Consider the following 18544-nt stretch of genomic DNA (forward strand, 5'->3'; position numbering starts at 1 on the left):
CTAGAATCTTTCTAAGCACTTACAGAGATATGGCCTCTTGAACGCTATATTTACCGAGTAACACCTCCCCCATAAGCATTACGGATATGGCCCTCTGAATAATAATACAGCACACACCTTCCCCCATAAGCATTACAGGGTATGGCTCCTAAATATACATGCAACACCCCCCCCATAAACTTACGGGATATGCCTCTGAATATATACAGTAACAGCCCTCCACCCTAAGCATTACAGGATATGGCCTCTTGAATATATCACAAGCAAACACCTCCCCCATTAAGCATTTACAGGGATATGGCTCTGAATATATACAGCTAACACCTCCCCCATAAGCATTTACAGGGATTATGGCTGGCCTGAGATATATGTACCAGTAACACCGTCCCCATAAGCATTACAGGGACTATGGCTCGTGAATATATACAGTAAACACCTCCCCCCATAAACATTACAGGGATATGGCTCTGATAATACAGTAACACCCTCCCCCAATCTCTCTCCGGGTGTCAAGTGTTATTGAAGTGTTGTGGTTGCAGGTTCACCTGACTCATCTAAAGGTCTACTTTCTTGGGGACCTGAATATTGACTGGTTTTCATCAAGCTGTCCGCTCAAGAGGAAGCTTCTCACTGTAACCAGTGCCTGTAATCTGGTTCAGGTTATTAATCAACCTACCAGGGTGTTTACAAACACTACAGGAACAAGATCATCCACATGTATTGATCACATTTCTACTAATACTGTAGAACTCTATTCTAAAGCTGTATCTGTACCCATTGCAGTGATCACAATATAGTGGCTATATATATCCAGGAAAGACAACGTTCCAACAGCTGGCCCTAAAATAATATATATGAGATCATACAAAATATTTTGCTGTGACTCTTATGTGGATGATGTTACACATATTTTTGGGTCTGATGTGATTAATGAGGAGCATCCAGACGCTGCACTTGATGAATTTATGAAATTGCTTCTTCCAATTATTGATAAACGTTCACCTGTTAAGACACAGACTGTTAGAACTGTTAAGGCTCCATGGATTGATGAGGAATTGAAAAACTAGTTGTTTGAAAGAGATGGGTCAAAATAAAAAGTCTGGCTGCACATCTGACTGGCTGACTTACTGCAACTTGAGAGAATATGTGATTTAACTCAACAAAAATAATAAGAAACTGTATTATGAAGCCAAGATCAATGATATAAAGAACAATGGAAAAAATACTTTGGAGTACTTTAAATGAAATGACGGGCAGAAAGACAAATTCTACTCCATCTTTTATCGAATCAGATGGCTTATTCATCACAAAACCATTTGATGTTGCCAATTTTTTTTATGATTACTTCGTTGGCAAAGTGGGCAAACAGGAAATGCCAACAATGAATGTGACTAACACATACGACTAGTCATCGTATTCATGCAAAAAAAAATGAATAATGAAATAAAGCATTGTAAGTTTGAATTTTGTAAAGTTAGTGAGGGACAGGTGGGGAAATTAATTTTATTGATCAATAATGGGCTTCCTAGTGCCGCAGCAGTCTAAGGCACTGCATCTCAGTGCTAGAGGCGTCACTACAGACCCTGGTTCGATTCCAGGCTGTATCACAACCGGTCGTGATTGGGAGTCCCATAGGGCGGRGCACAATTGTCCCTGCGTCGTCCGGGCTAGGGTTTGGCCGGGGTAGGCCGTCATTGTAAATAAGAATTTGTTCTTAACTGACTTGCCTATTTAAATAAAGGTTAAATAAAAAAATAGTTATATTTCTCTGTAAACAAATTGAGTACAGACTTTTAGCATGCTTATTGAAAATGGCACTCAACATGTACTGCACTGACACAAATGACTGATGATTGGTTGAAAGAAATTGATAATTAGAAGATTGTGGGAGCTGTACTGTTAGATTTCTGTGCAGCCTTTGATATTATTGACCATAACCTGTTGTTGAAAAAACGTATGTGTTATGGCTTTTCAACCTCTGACATATCGTGGATTCAGAGCAGTCTATATAATAACACTCAAAGGGTTTTATGTAATGGAAGGTTTTCTAATGTCAAAAATGGAGGATGTGGTGTACCACAGGGCACCTCTCTAGGCCCTCTATTTTTTTCTATTTCTACCAATGACATTCCAATGGCATTAAACGAAGCCTGTGTGTCCATGTATGCTGATGATTCAACCATATACCCATCAGCAACCACAGCTAATGAAGTGACTGAAATCTTTAACATGGAGTTCCAGTCTTTTTTGGAATGGATGGCCAGTAATAAACTGGTCCTGAACATCTCTAAAACTAAGAGCATTGTATTTGGTACAAATCATTCCCTAAGTTGTAGACCTCAGCTGAATCTGGTAATGAATGATGTTGCTGTTGAAGAAGTTGAGGAGACTAAATTACTTTATGTTACCTTATGTTGTAAACTGTCATGGTCAAAACATATAGATTGAATGGTTGTACAGATGTGGAGATGTCTGTCCATAATAAAGAGATGTTCTGCTTTTTTGACACCACACTCCACAAAGCAAGTCCTGCAGGCTCTAGTTTTGTCATATCTTGATTATTGTCCAGCCGTGTGGTCAAGTTCTGCTAAAAAAGACCTTGTTAAGCTGCAGCTGGCCCAGAACAGAGCAGAATGTCTTGCTCTTCATTGTAATCAGAGGGCTGATATAAATACTATGCATGCCAGTCTCTCTTGGCTAAGAGTTGAGAAAAGACTGACTGCATCACAGCTAGCCTACACCTGGTATGAATCCTGGCTGTAGTCTCCATATCCTCTATATGTCTCTAACAGTCAGCTAGTCTACATCTCCCTCTATATGTCTCTAGAACAGCCAGCATAGTCTACATCTCCCTCTATTATGTTCTCTAACCAGTCAGCTAGTCTACATCTCCCTCATATAGTCATGCTAACAGGCCAGTAGTCTACTCTCCCTCTATATGTTCATAGCTAGTACAGTCCGCTTAGTCGAACACAGCACTGCCTCCTCTTCTCCTAACAGTTATCTAGTCCTCTTACTAACAGTCAGCTAGGTCTACATCGATCCCTCTATGATGTCCTCTAACAGCGCGCTAGTCTAGCATCATCCCTCTATATGGTCTCTAACAGCCAGTCGTAGCTAGCATCCACCTTCCTATATGTCTCTAACAGTCAAGCGTAGTCTACATCTCGCTCTATACTCGTCTAACAGCTAGTCTACATCTCCCTCTATATCATTCTAACAGCTAGTCGTACATTCCTCAGTCTACTGTCCTCAACAGCTAAGCTAGTCTACATCTCTCCTCTATAGTGTTTAACAGTCAGCTATCACATCTCGATACAGTCTCAGAGAGCTACATCTCCCTCTATATCTCTAACAGCTAGTCTACGATCCTCCCTCTATATGCTCTACAACGAGCTAGTCCACATCCCCTCTCTACTTGTGCTCTGTCTAACCACTGTCAGCATAGTACTAGCATCTCCCTCGATATATGTCGTGCTCTTAACAGAGGCAGCCTAAGTCTAGCATCTCCCTCTATATGTCTCTAACAGTCAGTAGTCTACATCTCCCTCTATGTGTCATCTAACAAGTCAGCAAGTCTACATCTTCTCCGCTAGCTAACAGTCACAGTAAGCTCCCTGGTCTAACAGTCAACTAGTTCTACATCTCCTCTATATGTCTCTAACAGTAGCTAGTCTACATCTCCCTCTATATGGTCCTCAACAAGCTAGTCTACATCTCCCTCTATATGTCTCTAAACAGTCAGCTAGTCTACATCTCCTCTATATGTCTCTAACAGTCAGCTAGTCTACATCTCCCTCTATATGTCTCTAACAGTCAGCTGGTCCCTACATCTCCCTCTATATTTCTCTAACAGTCAGCTTAGTCTACATCCCCTCTATAGGTCTCTAAACAGTCAGCTAGTCTACATCGTCCTCTATATGTCTCTAACAGTCAGCTAGTCTACACTCCCTCCTATAGTCTAAACAGTCAGTAGTCTAAGGTCTACATCTCACCATCTATATGTCTCTAACAGTCAGCTAGTCTACATCTCCTCTATATGTCTCTAACAGTCAGCTAGTCTACATCTCCCTCTTATATGTCTCCTAATCACAGCGCAGTCTACATCTCCCCTATATGTCTCTAACAGTCAACTAGTCTTACATCTCCCTCTATATGTCTCTAACAGTCAGCTAGTCTACATCTCCCTCTATATGTCTCTAACACAGCTAGTCTACATCTCCCTCTATATGTCTCTAACAAGTCAGCTAGTCTACATCTCCCTCTATATGTCTCTAACAGTCAGCTAGTCTACATCTCCCTCTATATGTCTCTATAACAGTCAGCTAGGCTCTACATCTCCCTCTATATGTCTCTAACAGTCAGCTAGTCTACATCTCCCACTCTATATGTCTCTAACAGTCAGCTCGTCTACATCTCCCTCTATATGTCTCTAACAGTCAAGCTAGTCTACATCTCCCTCTATATGTCTCTAACAGTCAGCTGATCTACATCTCCCTCTATATGTCTCTAACAGTCAGCTAGTCTACATCTCCCTCATATGATCTTAGTCGCTAGTCTACACTCCCCTTAGTCAAGGCTCTTCGACCCCTCCTCTCCTAGTAACTAATTCCCCGTTTGCCTCAAATGAACTGTTCTCTCACTTACTGGTAAAGATACAGGTAAAATAATGACAATAACACAATCTACAATATCGTCTCTAACAGTCAGACTAGTCTACATCTCCCTCTATATGTCTTCCTCTTCTACCAGTCTTCCCGTCTTTTCTATTTCACACATCCCTCTTTCCTGTCCTTCCCTCCTCTCTTTTTCTCTCCTTGCTCTTTCCTCTTCTTTATTCTCTCCTTCTCTCCGCCCTCTTTTCTCTCTCACTTCTTCTCCCTCATCATCTGTCTCAGTCAGCACCCTCCCTCTTTCTCACATCCTTCTCCTCCTTCTTTCCTCATCCTCCTCTCTTCCCTTCCCCTCCCCCCCCTCTTACTCCTCCCCATTCGTTTCGCGATCGAAGGCCTTCGTAAACGAACTCCCACCCTCTACCTCCTACAAAGCTGGCAAGCATCTAAGTGTCCTCTCTCAGCTTAGTTAATGCTCCTAACAGTCCAAGCTAGTCAACATCCTCTTATGTCTCAGGTGACATCTCCCTCTATATGTCTCTAACAGCTAGTCTACATCTCCCTCTATATGTCTCTAACAGCCAGCATAGTCACATCTCCCTCTATATGTCTCTAACAGCTAGTCTACATCTCCCTCTATATGTCTCTAACAGCCAGCTAGCCGCATTTCCGATCATCAAACAAGCACTCTTTTCTTTCTTTACATACCTGCACCTGCGCTGAGATTGAATGTCCTTTAAAAACCAACTCAACGCCTTCAGATGCTCCTTGTATTGTGTGCCTGATGTGCTGTCTCTAACAGAATGATAACACTGTCATCTACGATGCCTGGTCTCTTCTCCAGCGTTCCACCCGCCATCCTATCCCCTCTAACAGAATGACAATACTGTCATCTGTCCCCTCTATACATGGTAGTAGTGCACCTAGATAGGTACACAGGTTCCATTGGATTCAGCCTCTCTCTCGCCTCTGTGTTGTCCTTCCCCTCCCTCCCCCCCTCCCTCTCCCTGTTTAACCAACCCCCCCCCCCCCAATCACCCCGGACCTGACGGGCAGGTCGACCACGACACTGTAGGATCATTAAACATGGATTCCCTTCTTTTCGTACAGGTGATTCGTGGAGAGTTATGAGAAAGGGCGTGTAACATAGTAGCCCCTTATCAAAGTGCCAGGTGAGAGGACGACACATACAGGACGTGACCTCATTGAAACCTCGCGCTGCAGGCCCCGTCCACCAAGACATCTGGAGCACTGATCTATCATCCATTTGGGTTTTTGAAATCATAATGAATAGTAAAGGGCGGACCTGATCCTCGAGCAGCTGTTCCACTATGAGACACTTGTGAAATGTGGGCATGTAGCGCTAGGTGAGAGGATGGGTGGTAGTAGTTAGTACTACCACTGTTCCTCTGTTTTTAAAGACTGCAGGGATTATGTTCTGACTGTTGAGATAAAGAACGCTGTTGAGGTAAACACGCCTGGCACCTGTTTACTAAACTAACGGTGCTCTCGTCTAATCCCTCCAGCATACCTGGTTTACCTGCCTTACAATGCCATACCTGCCATACCTGCCATACCTGCCTTATCTTCCATACCTGCCTTACATGCCATACCTGCCCGTACCTGCCTTACCTGCCTTATCTTCCATACCTGCCTTACCTGCCTTACCTGCCATACTGCCATACCTGCCTTACCTGCCGTACATGCCATACCTGCCTTACCTGCCTTATCTTCCATACCTGCCTTACCTGCCTTACATGCCATACCTGCCTTACCTGCCATTACCTTCCATACCTGCCATACCTGCCTTACATGCCATACCTGCCATACCTGCCATACCTGCCTTACCTGCCTTATCTTCCATACCTGCCTTACCTGCCTTGATCTATCATCCATTTGGTTTTTGAAATCATAATGAATAGTAAAGGGCGGACCTGATCCTCGAGCAGCGTTCCACTATGAGCGACACTTGTTGAATGTGGGCATGTAGCGCTAGGTGAGAGGATGGGGTGGTAGTAGTAGTACTACCTACTGTTCCTCTGTTTTTAAAGACTGCAGGGATTATGTTCTGACTGTTGGAGGATAAAGAACGCTGTTGAGGTAACACGCCTGGCACCTGTTTACTAAAACTAACGGTGCTCTCGTCTAATCCCCCAGCATACCTGGTTTACCTTACATGCCATACCTGCCATACCTGCCATACCTGCCTTATCTTCCATACCTGCCTTACATGCCATACCTGCCGTACCTGCCTTACCTGCTCATCTTCCATACCTTGCCTTACCTGCCTTACCTGCCATACCTGCCATACCTGCCTTACCTGCCGTACATGCCATACCTGCCTTACCTTGCCTTATCTTCCATACCTGCCTTACCTGCCTTACATGCCATACCTGCCTTACCTGCCATACCTGCCATACCTGCCATACCTGCCTTACATGCCATACCTGCCATACCTGCCATACCTGCCTTACCTCCTTATCTTCCATACCTGCCTTACCTGCCTTATCTCCATACCTGCCTTACATGCCATACCTGCCGTACCTGCCTTACCTGCCTTATCTTCCATACCTGCCTTACCCCTACCTGCTCGTACCTGCTCATACCTGCCTCTACCTGCCATACCTGCCTTACCTGCCATACCTGCATACCTGCCATACCTGCCTTACCATGCCATACCTGCCATACCTGCCATACCTGCCTTACACTATGCCTTACCTGCCCTTACCTGCCTTACCTGCCTCCTACATGCCTTATCTTCCTTACATGCCTATCTTCCTTACATGCCATACCTGCCTTACCTGCCTTATCTTCCATACCTGCCATACCTGCCATACCGCCTTTACCTGCCTTATCTTCCATACCTGCCTTACCTGCCTTACATGCCATACCTGCCTTACCTGCCATACCTGCCTACCTGCCTTATCTTCCTTACCAGCCTTACCTGCCTTACAATGCCATACCTGCCTTACCTGCCATTACCTGCCTTATCTTCCTTACATGCCTACCCATGCATACCTGCCATTACTGCCTTACCTGCCTTACCTGCCTTACCTGCCTACATGCCATACCTGCTTACCTGCCATACCTGCCTTACCTGCCTTATCTTCCATACCTGCCTTACCTGCCTTACATGCCATAACCTGCCTTACCTGCCATACCTGCTTTATCTTCCTTACCTGCCTTATCTTCCTTACATGCCATACCTGCCTTACTTGCCTTTATCTTCCTACATGCCATACCTGCCATACCTGCCTTACCTGCCTTATCTTCCATACCTGCCTTACCTGCCTTACCAGCCTTACAGCTCTTACATGCCATACCTGCCAACCTGCCTTACCTGCCTTATCTTCCATACCTGCCTTACCTGCCTTACATGCCATACCTGCCTTACATGCCATACCTGCCTTACCTGCCATACCTGCTTTATCTTCCTTACCTGCCTTATCTTCCTTACCTGCCATACCTGCTTTATCTTCCATACCTGCCTTACCTGCCTTACATGCCTTATCTTCCATACCTGCCTTATCTTCCATACCTGCCATACCTGCCTTACCTGCCTTATCTTCCATACCTGCCTATCTTCCATCTGCCATACCTGCCATATCTTCCATACCTGCCTTATCTGCCAACCTGCCTTACCTGCCTTATCTGCCATACCTGCCCATACCTGCCATACCTGCCTTACCTGCCTTATCTTCATACCTGCCTTACCTTCCATACTGCCTATCTTCCATACCTGCCTTATCTGCCATACCTGCCTTCCCTGATTATCTTCCATACCTGCCTTATCTTCCTTACCTGCCTTATCTTCCATACCTGCCTTATCTTCCTTACCTGCCTTATCTTCCTTACCTGCCTTTCTTCCTTACCTCCTTATCTCCATACCTGCCTTATCTTCCTTACCTGCCTTACTCTTCCATAACCTGCCTTATCTTCCATACCTGCCTTATCTTCTTACCTGCCATACCTGCCTTACCTGCCTTATCTTCTATACCTGCCTTATCTCCCATACCTGCCTTATCTTCCATACCTGCCTTATCTGCCATACCTGCCTTACCTGATTATCTGCCATACCTGCCTTACCTGCCTTATCTTCCATACCTGCCTTATCTGCCATACCTGCCTTACCTGATTATCTGCCATACCTGCCATACCTGCCTTACCTGCCATACCTGCCTTACCTGCCATACCTGCCTTATCTTCCATATCTGCCTTACCTGCCTTATCTTCCATACCTGCCTTATCTTCCATACCTGCCTTACCTGGTCATTCTCAAGACCACTAGGAGACTATGAGCTCAGAAATAATGTTCATCAGACAAATTCTTCATTTGTTTTTTTATGTTCTTGTTTCTAAAACATCTTTATTTATTTTTTACATTTATTTGTTACATTTTTATATGTTTTGATATTTAAATGGATGTCAATATGTCTGTCGGGTAAACATTCCAGTAATGACAAGAGTCTACCGTTAGATTGATCCTATTCTACCCCGGCCAGAATTGAGTCCTGATGACCTTAATCCCCATCCATCCAGCAGTCCACCAACAGTGAGTAGTGAACGTGTGGATACCTGTGTTGTACGCACACCACAGACGAGTTCAGCAGGAACGTTCACGTAGAAATATGCTCTGTAGAACAAAACATGTCGGTCGCATTTCTATCTGCAACGTTCAACAACTGAAACGTGGCCCCCGGTTTATGAAACTGACGGGGAAAAATGATCTTAGGAATTGTATATGGTTGTATATGTTTCGTCAAAAATGCAGAACAGAAGCAGCCTTAGTGTGAACGGCCTATCATGTAATAATATCCAGCATTATGTCAAAAATAAACACAAACAAAAACCTTTCTCACCTCCGGCTGTTGTAAGTCATGCACCAAAGATCATTAGATAGATGAGACATTACGAGATCAGAGAAGCCGTATGATGCAGGATGGAACACCACCTATACAAGTCAAGTGCCATAAAATCTTGTTTTCTCTCTGCATCACCGACCGTCGATTCAAAACACTCTTCTCTTGCTGTTGATGAAGAAGCTTATCAAATACTTTTAGTCCTTTAGGGGGGGGGGGGGGGGGGGGTATTTTTCTTCTTGTAACATGTCATTATACTTCATAACTTGACATAATAAATAGGGTCTGACGTTGGTCCTCAGAAAGGGGACACAGGGTATGGGGAGTAGAGGGGTAGGAGGGTGTAGGAGGCCAGGGAACGTGGGGGGGGGGGGGAGTATGGGGCCAGGGGAGGAGGGGGCAGGGGACATAGGGGGGGGGGGGGGGGGTTTCTCAGTCCTCAGAGGTGACATCAATGTCCTCGGAGCTGCCCTGCTTGGTGGCAAGTCTCCATCTGTTGATGTGGTGGTTTCCTTTCTTCTTCTGATGACAGTCAGGCCCCTCCTCCTCCAGCTTCTGTCTCTTGTATTTAGTCCTCCTGTTCTGGAACCAAACCTTCACCTGGGGAGGAAGACAGGGACATTAGAGACATCTATCTTATCAAGGACATCTATTTCATTTTATTGGAGGGCTCTCTAGGCTCCTCTATTCTGGGAAGATCTCAATTTGCATACTCCTCACAGTCCTCTCTCCTTGTCACCTTCTCAAAAAAAACCATTGGAGAAGAAGGTCAGAGGGGGAGGGACCTCTGTCTTTCTAACCGTGGATGCTCTATTTCACTATTGTTTCTCGTGAAATTTACCCCACAAAATATGTATTTAGTGCGTTAAACAACCATATCATGAACATTACAAGTAAAATCTTCGTAAATAGCTACTATTTGCAAAAAAAGGCGCTAGAAATGTAAACAAAAGTGGTTGAATAGCTCAACACCAAAAACTGTTCGCTGCGCATTATAATTTGCATATCAACACCAAGGTCACCAACTCAATTGATATGACGATGTTTGGTCATGATGTCATTCTAATGTATTTAGTTGCCGTTATAAGCAACTTTCAAGCCTGCCAAAGAGAGGGTAAGGGTATCCTATTGTAATGAATTAGGGTCCTATTGATGCTGGTGGCGATTCGTTTCGCGGTCATATCCTCCGGAAGTTAGGTTGCTGGCGGTTAGACGATACCTTACCATTAATTGAAGAGAAGTTACAAAGATTTTTATTCCCGCGAATATTTGCATTCAATAACCATCGCCTATTTCATTTCAACAACAATATGTCCATAGAGGGTTTCTCTATTCGTCTTGTATTTTTTTTTTATATAGTAGTTAGTAGTTTATATAGTAGTATATAGTTATTTTAATAATAAATTATATCCTGGAAAAACGAGCGAGAATAATGCAGGATAGTATTTGTATTTATTATGGATCCCCATTAGCGCTACTCTTCCTGGGCAGTGAACGAGTTTTGTATCAAAATGTCGAGTTATTCACTTGGATTTTACTTATACGTGTCATTATTTCACTGTAGGCGACGTTATGTTGACGCTTTATGCTCGAACTAAAGAATATCTTATTTTTTTGTTCATCAGGCTAGATCAACTATTTTTTCCAATAACAACGTATTGGAAATGGAGCTCACGTGACCTGTTTTTAACTGATTATTAGATGACTCACTGAACTTTGACAATACATTTCTACAATAGCCTAGTCAGATTTTTTCTTATTGTAGGCCTTTCGCTAACAGTAATTCCAGCGTAAAAATGTGTCGATATTGGTCCTGTGTGAACTATAGTCCTATTTATACCTGCAGGAAAGAGCGAACGTTTTCCAGAAGACACACTAATGGATAGCCTAATAATAATGTCAAACGTCAATAATAATTACAATTTAATATTAATGATAATAATAATTACATTTTAATTGCAATAATATTGAAAACAATGTGAATGGAACCGGTTTAAAACATTTATTTCACGAAGCTAATATAACGGACTAGGGATCCCTCCATCGAACTAATACATAATACACTGAAAATGTTTTCTTAATTTATAACAAATAAATAAGAATAATTTGCTGATTTATATGTTTGTTATTACGGCATATTACAAATTTGTATAAAACAGTTTTTTTAAATGTTTTTGAAGATATTGTATTTGGATGACGAGGCAAGCTTCATTGACCGTCAACGCAGATTGCAGAATGCGTTTGGGCTGTATTTCTCATGATTTATATATTCCCGAACTGTGTTTTAATACAATTCAATACCGGGTAGCGATTCTCACCTGTGTTTCAGACAGACTCAGACTGTTGGCCAGCTGTTTCCTCTCCGCTCCTACCACGTAATGATTCTTCTCGAAAGCCCGTTCGAGCCGCAGGAGCTGCGACGGGGAGAAGGCGGTGCGGATCCGCTTGGGTTTCCGGGCGAACGGGCCGTGAAGGAGCAAGCTATCTTGGGAAACATCATTTCCTGGGGGGGCAGAGAGAGAGGGAGAGGGAAATCACAGTGGGATTGAAGCAATGAACACACTGAGCAACACGAGGCGCGTTTTGATGTGCAGTGAGGTGGAATAGAACAGCATACGCCCTGTTGGTTTCAGAGGCGAGTTTATAAACTCTTGGTGTAGTTTGAACTATAGTCTATTCAGCGTTGTAACTATACAGCGTCAATGTAGGCCTCAATTTAAACAGTAGACCTAGATTTTATATCGCAACAATTAATGCTATATATATATCTATATATCTATATATATCTATGAGACACTGTTTAATTCACCAACAACATCATGTGTCTTCTTTAAATTGAGAATACTACGAAACCTGTGTCCAAATATTGAGAATATTTGATCGTATGTGTCCAAATAGCCTATATTGTATAGCAGACCTGTTAAATGAAGTCACACAGGAACATTAGGGAGAGTTAACCTATATATAACCCCTCGTAAAATGTTAGATTCATCGACTGTAATGCATACAGGTCCCTGTGTGTATTTTTTTTTTAAAAGCGGTTCAGACAAAAACATTTACAAGTGATGTGAGACAAATCATTTGGCAGTAAAAAGTGGGCATAAAAATCCCAAATTTGAGAGAACATTTGGGAATAAAATCGTTGTGCACGGATCGGCCCACTCACTCAGATAGTGGTTTCGTGTGATTAGGGATAAATTCACAGTGGGAGTGACCGCGTGACAAAGACAATATTTCCTTTGGCTGTGGCCCGATGTGTGGGGAAACCAACCATGGTGCCGTGGGAAAATAGACTGGTTAGCTATGCACTCCGTTAACCTGGACTTTAGATCTAGAGGAAAATAGACTGGTTAGCTATGCACTCCGTTAACCTGGACTTTAGATCTAGAGGAAAATAGACTGGTTAGCTATGCACTCCGTTAACCTGGACTTTAGATCTAGAGGAAATAGACTGGTTAGCTATGCACTCCGTTAACCTGGACTTTAGATCTAGAGGAAAATAGACTGGTTAGCTATGCACTCCGTTAACCTGGACTTTAGATCTAGAGGAAAATAGATTCCTACATATTTTATCTCCTGTATCATTGACTTCACGTATACCTTTATTATAACAGGTGTTATAACATGTTAGCTTACTGTGCTATATATTTTGTTTACCTTTATTATAACAGGGAGTGCCTTTGAGACAAAGGTCTCTTTCACAAGGAAACCCCGCATGCACACAATTCACAAAATAAATTAGAATACAAATTTTAAAAAACACACTAATGGAAAATAATCAGCAAATATGTCCTCAATGAAACCATTGCAGCTGCCGGAAAGGCACCAGGTAGTTATAGGGAAGATGGGATGCCTATAGACTAAAAGCTGATTTACCTACTAACTTTGTAGAGACCGAAGGTATTTGTTCACTGATATGAAAATTATAATTCAGATGGATATTTTAGCATGCAATAGCATGGGCTATCTTATTCGTGTTGAAGAATTTTGGTTAGCATTTCCTGGTTTGGTGAATTTTGGTGTGCATTTCTGGTTTGGTGAATGTTGGTGTGCGTTCTCCTCAACGTAATGTTTTTTTGTTGTTAGTTGATTTAGTTTTTTTATCGACATGTCTTCACCTCATGGGAATAGTAGAACATTTGCTGCTCTGCGTTGAGATGTTTGGTTGCAAAACTGATTGACGTTTTCCTTTTACCAAAGTGTGTTGTAGATAAGTACACTCTATCTCATATCCACTATAGATAGGTATTTCCTGTGGTAGAAAAAGTACCCAATTGTCCCACTTGAGTAAAAAGTAAAGATAGCTTAATAGAAAATGACTCCAGTAAAAGAGAAAGTCACCCAGTAAAATACTGGTATTTGGTTTTAAATATACTTAAGTATCTAAAGTAAATATATAATTGCTAAAATATACTTAAGTATAAAAAGTATAAGTTTAAAAGTATAAATAAATAACTATAAATAATTTAAACATCCTTATATTAAGCAAACCAGACGGCACAATTTTCCTTGTTTTGTTTTAATTTACGGATAGCCAGAGGCACTCTCCAACACTCTGGCATCATTTACAAACGAAGCATGTGTGTTTAGTAAATCCGCCAGATCAGAGGCAGTAGAACCAGGGATGTTCTCTGTTTAGTAAATCCGCCAGATCAGAGGCAGTAGGACCAGGGATGTTCTCTGTTTAGTAAATCCGCCAGATCAGAGGCAGTAGGACCAGGGATGTTCTCTTGATAACTGAGTGAATTTGACCATTTTCCTGTCCTGCTAATCATTTAAAATGTAACGAGTACTTTTAGGTGTCAGGGGAAATGTATGGAGTACAAATTACAGTATTTTCTTTAGGACTGTAATAAAGTAAAAGTTGTCAAAATATAAATTGTAAAGTAAAGTAAAGATACCAACAACAAAAACTACTGAAGTAGTATTTAAAAGTATTTTTACTTAGTACTTTAAACCACTGATTATTTGTTATGTTCACCTGTGGCTGAAAAGCAAGGTTAACCATAAAGCCTATCCCTCGTTGTCAATAATATTGTAATAAAAACAAATATTAACTGATAATGTTTAACATATAGATGAAAATGAATGATTAACATCCTCATTATTGTAGCCTAATTGTTGTCAATCATTAATCTGTGAAATGGACATTTCTGACCGCATGCAGTGTAGGTCACATAGTTTAGTCCTTCATTGTAAAAGTACAAACAACCCAGAGGCATTATTTGTTCTTAATTAACCTGTAACTTGAGCTGCTTGACATTGGCTATTGAGATTGAGAAGTTATTTATTTAATTTTGAAACACACACACACACACCATCAATCAATCAATTTTTACCTTGAAATCTGTGTCCGAAGAACCTGTTCCGTAAAACCCATGGGTAGAAGTTAAGAGGGTCTCGGTGCTGCGTCCCAAAGAAGTGTGCAGGGTGTTGTAGGTGGCCCCCTCCTAGCTGATGGGGGTTCATGGTCAGCCCGGGGTGGTTGACCGACTCAGGGAACACCAGCTCCGGGTTCTGATACAGAGACCTGCCGTTGGGACTCTGGTACCCGTTCATGAAAGCGTCAGTGGGGTTGGAATAAGTCAGGGCCGTCGGTCGGATGGGATCTTCGGTGGTTTGAGGGTTTTCTTTGGCCACCAAGGATTCTATCGTAAAACAGCGTTTACCCGCGGACGAAAACATCTTCCTCACTTCACGTATAGAAATCCCAGAAAAAAAAACAGAATATATCTTGTAACTTACTCTTTAAGCCAGTCACAATGGTACCCCTTCAAAAAGGCATAGTGAGCACCTACGGTAGAGCCCCCCTGGACCGATGTTCTGAGCGGGAACCTTGAGCACCTTTTTGAGTTAGTGACGCGACGCCTGATCCGCGGAGCTGCGTTTCGTGTCAGGGAGAATATGAGGAGAAATGTGCGTCAACGTTCTGGAACCCAGAGGACTGGGATGTGGTGCGGGCAGGGGCAACCGGGGCTGAAACTAAATTGTGCTGATTGGACGAGTACACCTGCCAATGAGTTCTCACAACTACCTGGCGCCTGGATTTAGAGCAGAGGCAGGATTGGAGTTGGAGATGACGTACAGCAACTTCAAAAGCAACAATAGGTTCATGTGAAAAGATTAGCATAGTGACCCATAGTCGATTATTTTTTCATCGGGTGACATTTTGCTCATTGTATAAAGACAACACCAGCAAAAAATATTCAGGTTGAATATCCATGAACACATTTGTTATCAACATGATGCGTAAAAAAAAATCAGTGTTTATTTACAAGGTTGACAATGACAGTTCTTTCTCCATTAAAGCGAAGCCTATAATACCAATAATTTGCTAATGGTAAAATACGTCAAAGCCTCCGGGTCATACGTGACTTTAGTGCGCCATCCCGATGCTTCTATTTTTCCTCCGGTCTCCTCAGACCAAACCGCTTGGAAACCTTCTTGGTGCCCCGCGCCAAGACCGCTTGTGGTTTCTGAAGAGAGCTCCGTCAAAAAAAATGACGTTTTCATGACGTTGTTATTACTTCTATGGCTGTTTGTTTATGTGATATTAGATCTCAGTTTAATATAGAGGAAATACGCGTTTAAAAAAATCAAAGTCCAACCCACTGGTTAAGTTAACACTCATTTGGATATCACAACACCGTGATAATGAAGCGTGATGATTGACTAAAAGGTTTCATCAGCAGAAATTGGAAATCTCATCTTTATAGCAGATATATATACTGACTCTTAGGCCTATATTATAATTAGTCTTTGCAATATGGCACCTCTTTTAAATAGTCCTCTTTCAGTTAATAACATGACCTAACAGCCTACTAATGTGAATTCTAACCTCGATCAGAAAGATAACAGTAGTTGGTAATTTAGGCCTAAAAGCGATCCTATAGGAATATTTGATGTTTTATTTAGTTATGGGATTTTCATAGTTAATAGACATAGGCCTATAGCTGATAATTATAATGTATAATTATATTATGGAAAACCGCATTGTTATTGTGCAACCTCTTATGATCAAAAACGAATAGGCCAGTAAGACAATAAAATAAAACAAGTTTTACAAATATATTTTTACACCCTTTATTGTCATTATTGCTTGGCGTGTACATCTCGTGTACCTTATAGAATTGGCGTTAACCCTGTTCTTTCTAAGAAATATGTTATACCTTCAGAATAGTACATTTTTTAAAGAGTTATAATTTAATATAATTTCAGATGGCGAGTTATTGTGGATGCCAGGACACAGATAGATTAAAATAGGCCTTAAATTAACTTTGGATTTTTTTCGAAAGAGATCCATGCAACGGTGAACAAAGAATCTGTACGACGGTACATTATAGTGTGCGTAAGACTTCTCTAAACCTGTATCGGCTCTCTGCTGATGATATTAACTATATCAATGTTGTTTCCATGGAGACATTTCCACCCGTGAGGTCGGAGGAAACCTGTGATCCATCTCTACTGCAGTAGTCTATGACTAAGCTAGCTGTAGTCACAAGTCCTGGATGTCCGTCTATTGCTACAGCTGTTGAACCCCGCACTACGCTCAGCCTGACAATGTATTGGCGTTCTTGATGATGAAATAATCTAATCATTTGTCAAGATATTACAGAATATAAATGTGAAGTTCACGGGCAGCTTGTAGTGTAGGCTATTCCTCCAAGGACCTTTGTAGCCTATGGCTTGTGTTCGGTTTTCATCGTGTTGCGCTCTATTCACGTTGGGAAGTTAATAATTGTCCCCCTTAATATGCTCTAATGCTCAGAGTGGAGCATTAGAAAATCATTACCCTTGGAATGATGCGGTAGAACAACATGTTGATTGGCTGTTTAGAGGCTAAAGGCTCTTAAACGCAGTCATTGGGTTTAAACACGGACATTGGGTTTAAACGCTGACATTGGGTTTAAAACGACATTTGGGTTTAACGGCTGGACATTGGGTTTTAACACACGACATTGGGTTTAAAACACAGACATTGGGTTTAAACACATGACATTGGTTTAAGACACAGACTTGGGTTTAAACACAGGACATGTGGGTTTAAACGCAGTCATTGGTTTAAACACAGACATTTGGGTTTAAACACAGACATTGGGTTTAAACACAGACATTGGTTTAACGCAAATGGGTTTAAACGCAGACATTGGGTTTAAACGCAGACATTGGGTTTAAACACAGACATTGGGTTTAAACACAGACATTGGGTTTAATAACACAGACATTGGGTTTATAAAACGGAATTGGGTTTAAACACGGACATTGGGTTTTAAACGCTGACATTGGGTTTAAACACAGACATTGGGTTTCAAACGCAGCCATTGGGTTTAAACAAGACACAGAACATTGGGTTTAAACACAGACATTGGGTTTAAACGCAGACATTGGGTTCAAACCAGACATTGGGTTAACGCAGTCATTGGGTTTAAACACAGACATTGGGTTTAAACACAGAGCATTGGGGTAGACAAGAATTGGTTTAACAGCAGTCATTGTGGGTTAAACACATAGACATTGGGTTTAAACACAGAACATTGGGGTTTTAACGCAGTCATTGGGTTCAAACACAGACATTGGGTTTAAACACAACATTGGGTTAAACACAGACATTGGTTTAAACAGACATTGGGTTAGATCGCAGTCATTGGGTTCAAACACAGACATTGGGTTTAAACACAGACATTGGGTTTAAAACACAGACATTGGGTTTAAACACAGACATTGGGTTTAAAGCAGTCATTGGGTTCAAACACAGACATTTGGGTTTAAACACAGGACAGTATGGTTTTAAAAACACAGTCATTTGGTGTTTTAGGACGAGAACCACGATTGGGTTAAACACAGACATTGGGTTTAAACACAGACATGTGGGTTTAAACACAGTTGGGTCTTGATTGCATGGTAAATGGGTTTCAGCGGGTTTATTGCATGGTAAATGGGTTTACAGGGGTCTTATTGCATGGTAAAGCATGGGTTTACAGGGTCTTTTGGCATGGTAAATGGGTTTACAGGGGTCTTTTGCATCGTAAATGGGTTTACAGGGGTCTTATTGCATGGTAAATGGTTTACAGG

General features: G+C 41.8%; 1 protein-coding gene across 1 annotated transcript; it reads right to left on the reverse strand.

Annotated features, from left to right (window-relative positions):
• Nucleotides 1–9875: 9875 nt before the first annotated feature.
• Nucleotides 9876–15481, reverse strand: emx1 (empty spiracles homeobox 1). The gene is made up of 3 exons (XM_024143781.2): nt 14812–15481; nt 11791–11975; nt 9876–10072 (listed from the first exon to the last, which is right to left on the reverse strand). Exons 1-3 carry the CDS (start codon nt 15155–15157, stop codon nt 9905–9907), a joined length of 699 nt encoding a protein of 232 aa, XP_023999549.1. The 5' UTR covers nt 15158–15481; the 3' UTR covers nt 9876–9904.
• Nucleotides 15482–18544: the final 3063 nt, after the last annotated feature.

The sequence above is a fragment of the Salvelinus sp. IW2-2015 genome, unplaced genomic scaffold (assembly GCF_002910315.2).
Source record: "Salvelinus sp. IW2-2015 unplaced genomic scaffold, ASM291031v2 Un_scaffold4392, whole genome shotgun sequence".
NCBI lineage: Eukaryota > Metazoa > Chordata > Actinopteri > Salmoniformes > Salmonidae > Salvelinus > Salvelinus sp. IW2-2015.

What these genes read in the sequence shown, in the direction of transcription:
- emx1 (XM_024143781.2), bottom strand. Translation starts at nt 15,157, where the DNA reads ATGTTTTCGTCCGCGGGTAAACGCTGTTTTACGATAGAATCCTTGGTG. An exon ending in CTTCGGACACAGATTTCAAG is followed by an intron (nt 11,976 to 14,811) that starts GTAAAAATTGAT and finishes CTGCCCCCCCAG; the next exon opens with GAAATGATGTTTCCCAAGAT. An exon ending in TGAGTCTGTCTGAAACACAG is followed by an intron (nt 10,073 to 11,790) that starts GTGAGAATCGCT and finishes CTTCCTCCCCAG; the next exon opens with GTGAAGGTTTGGTTCCAGAA.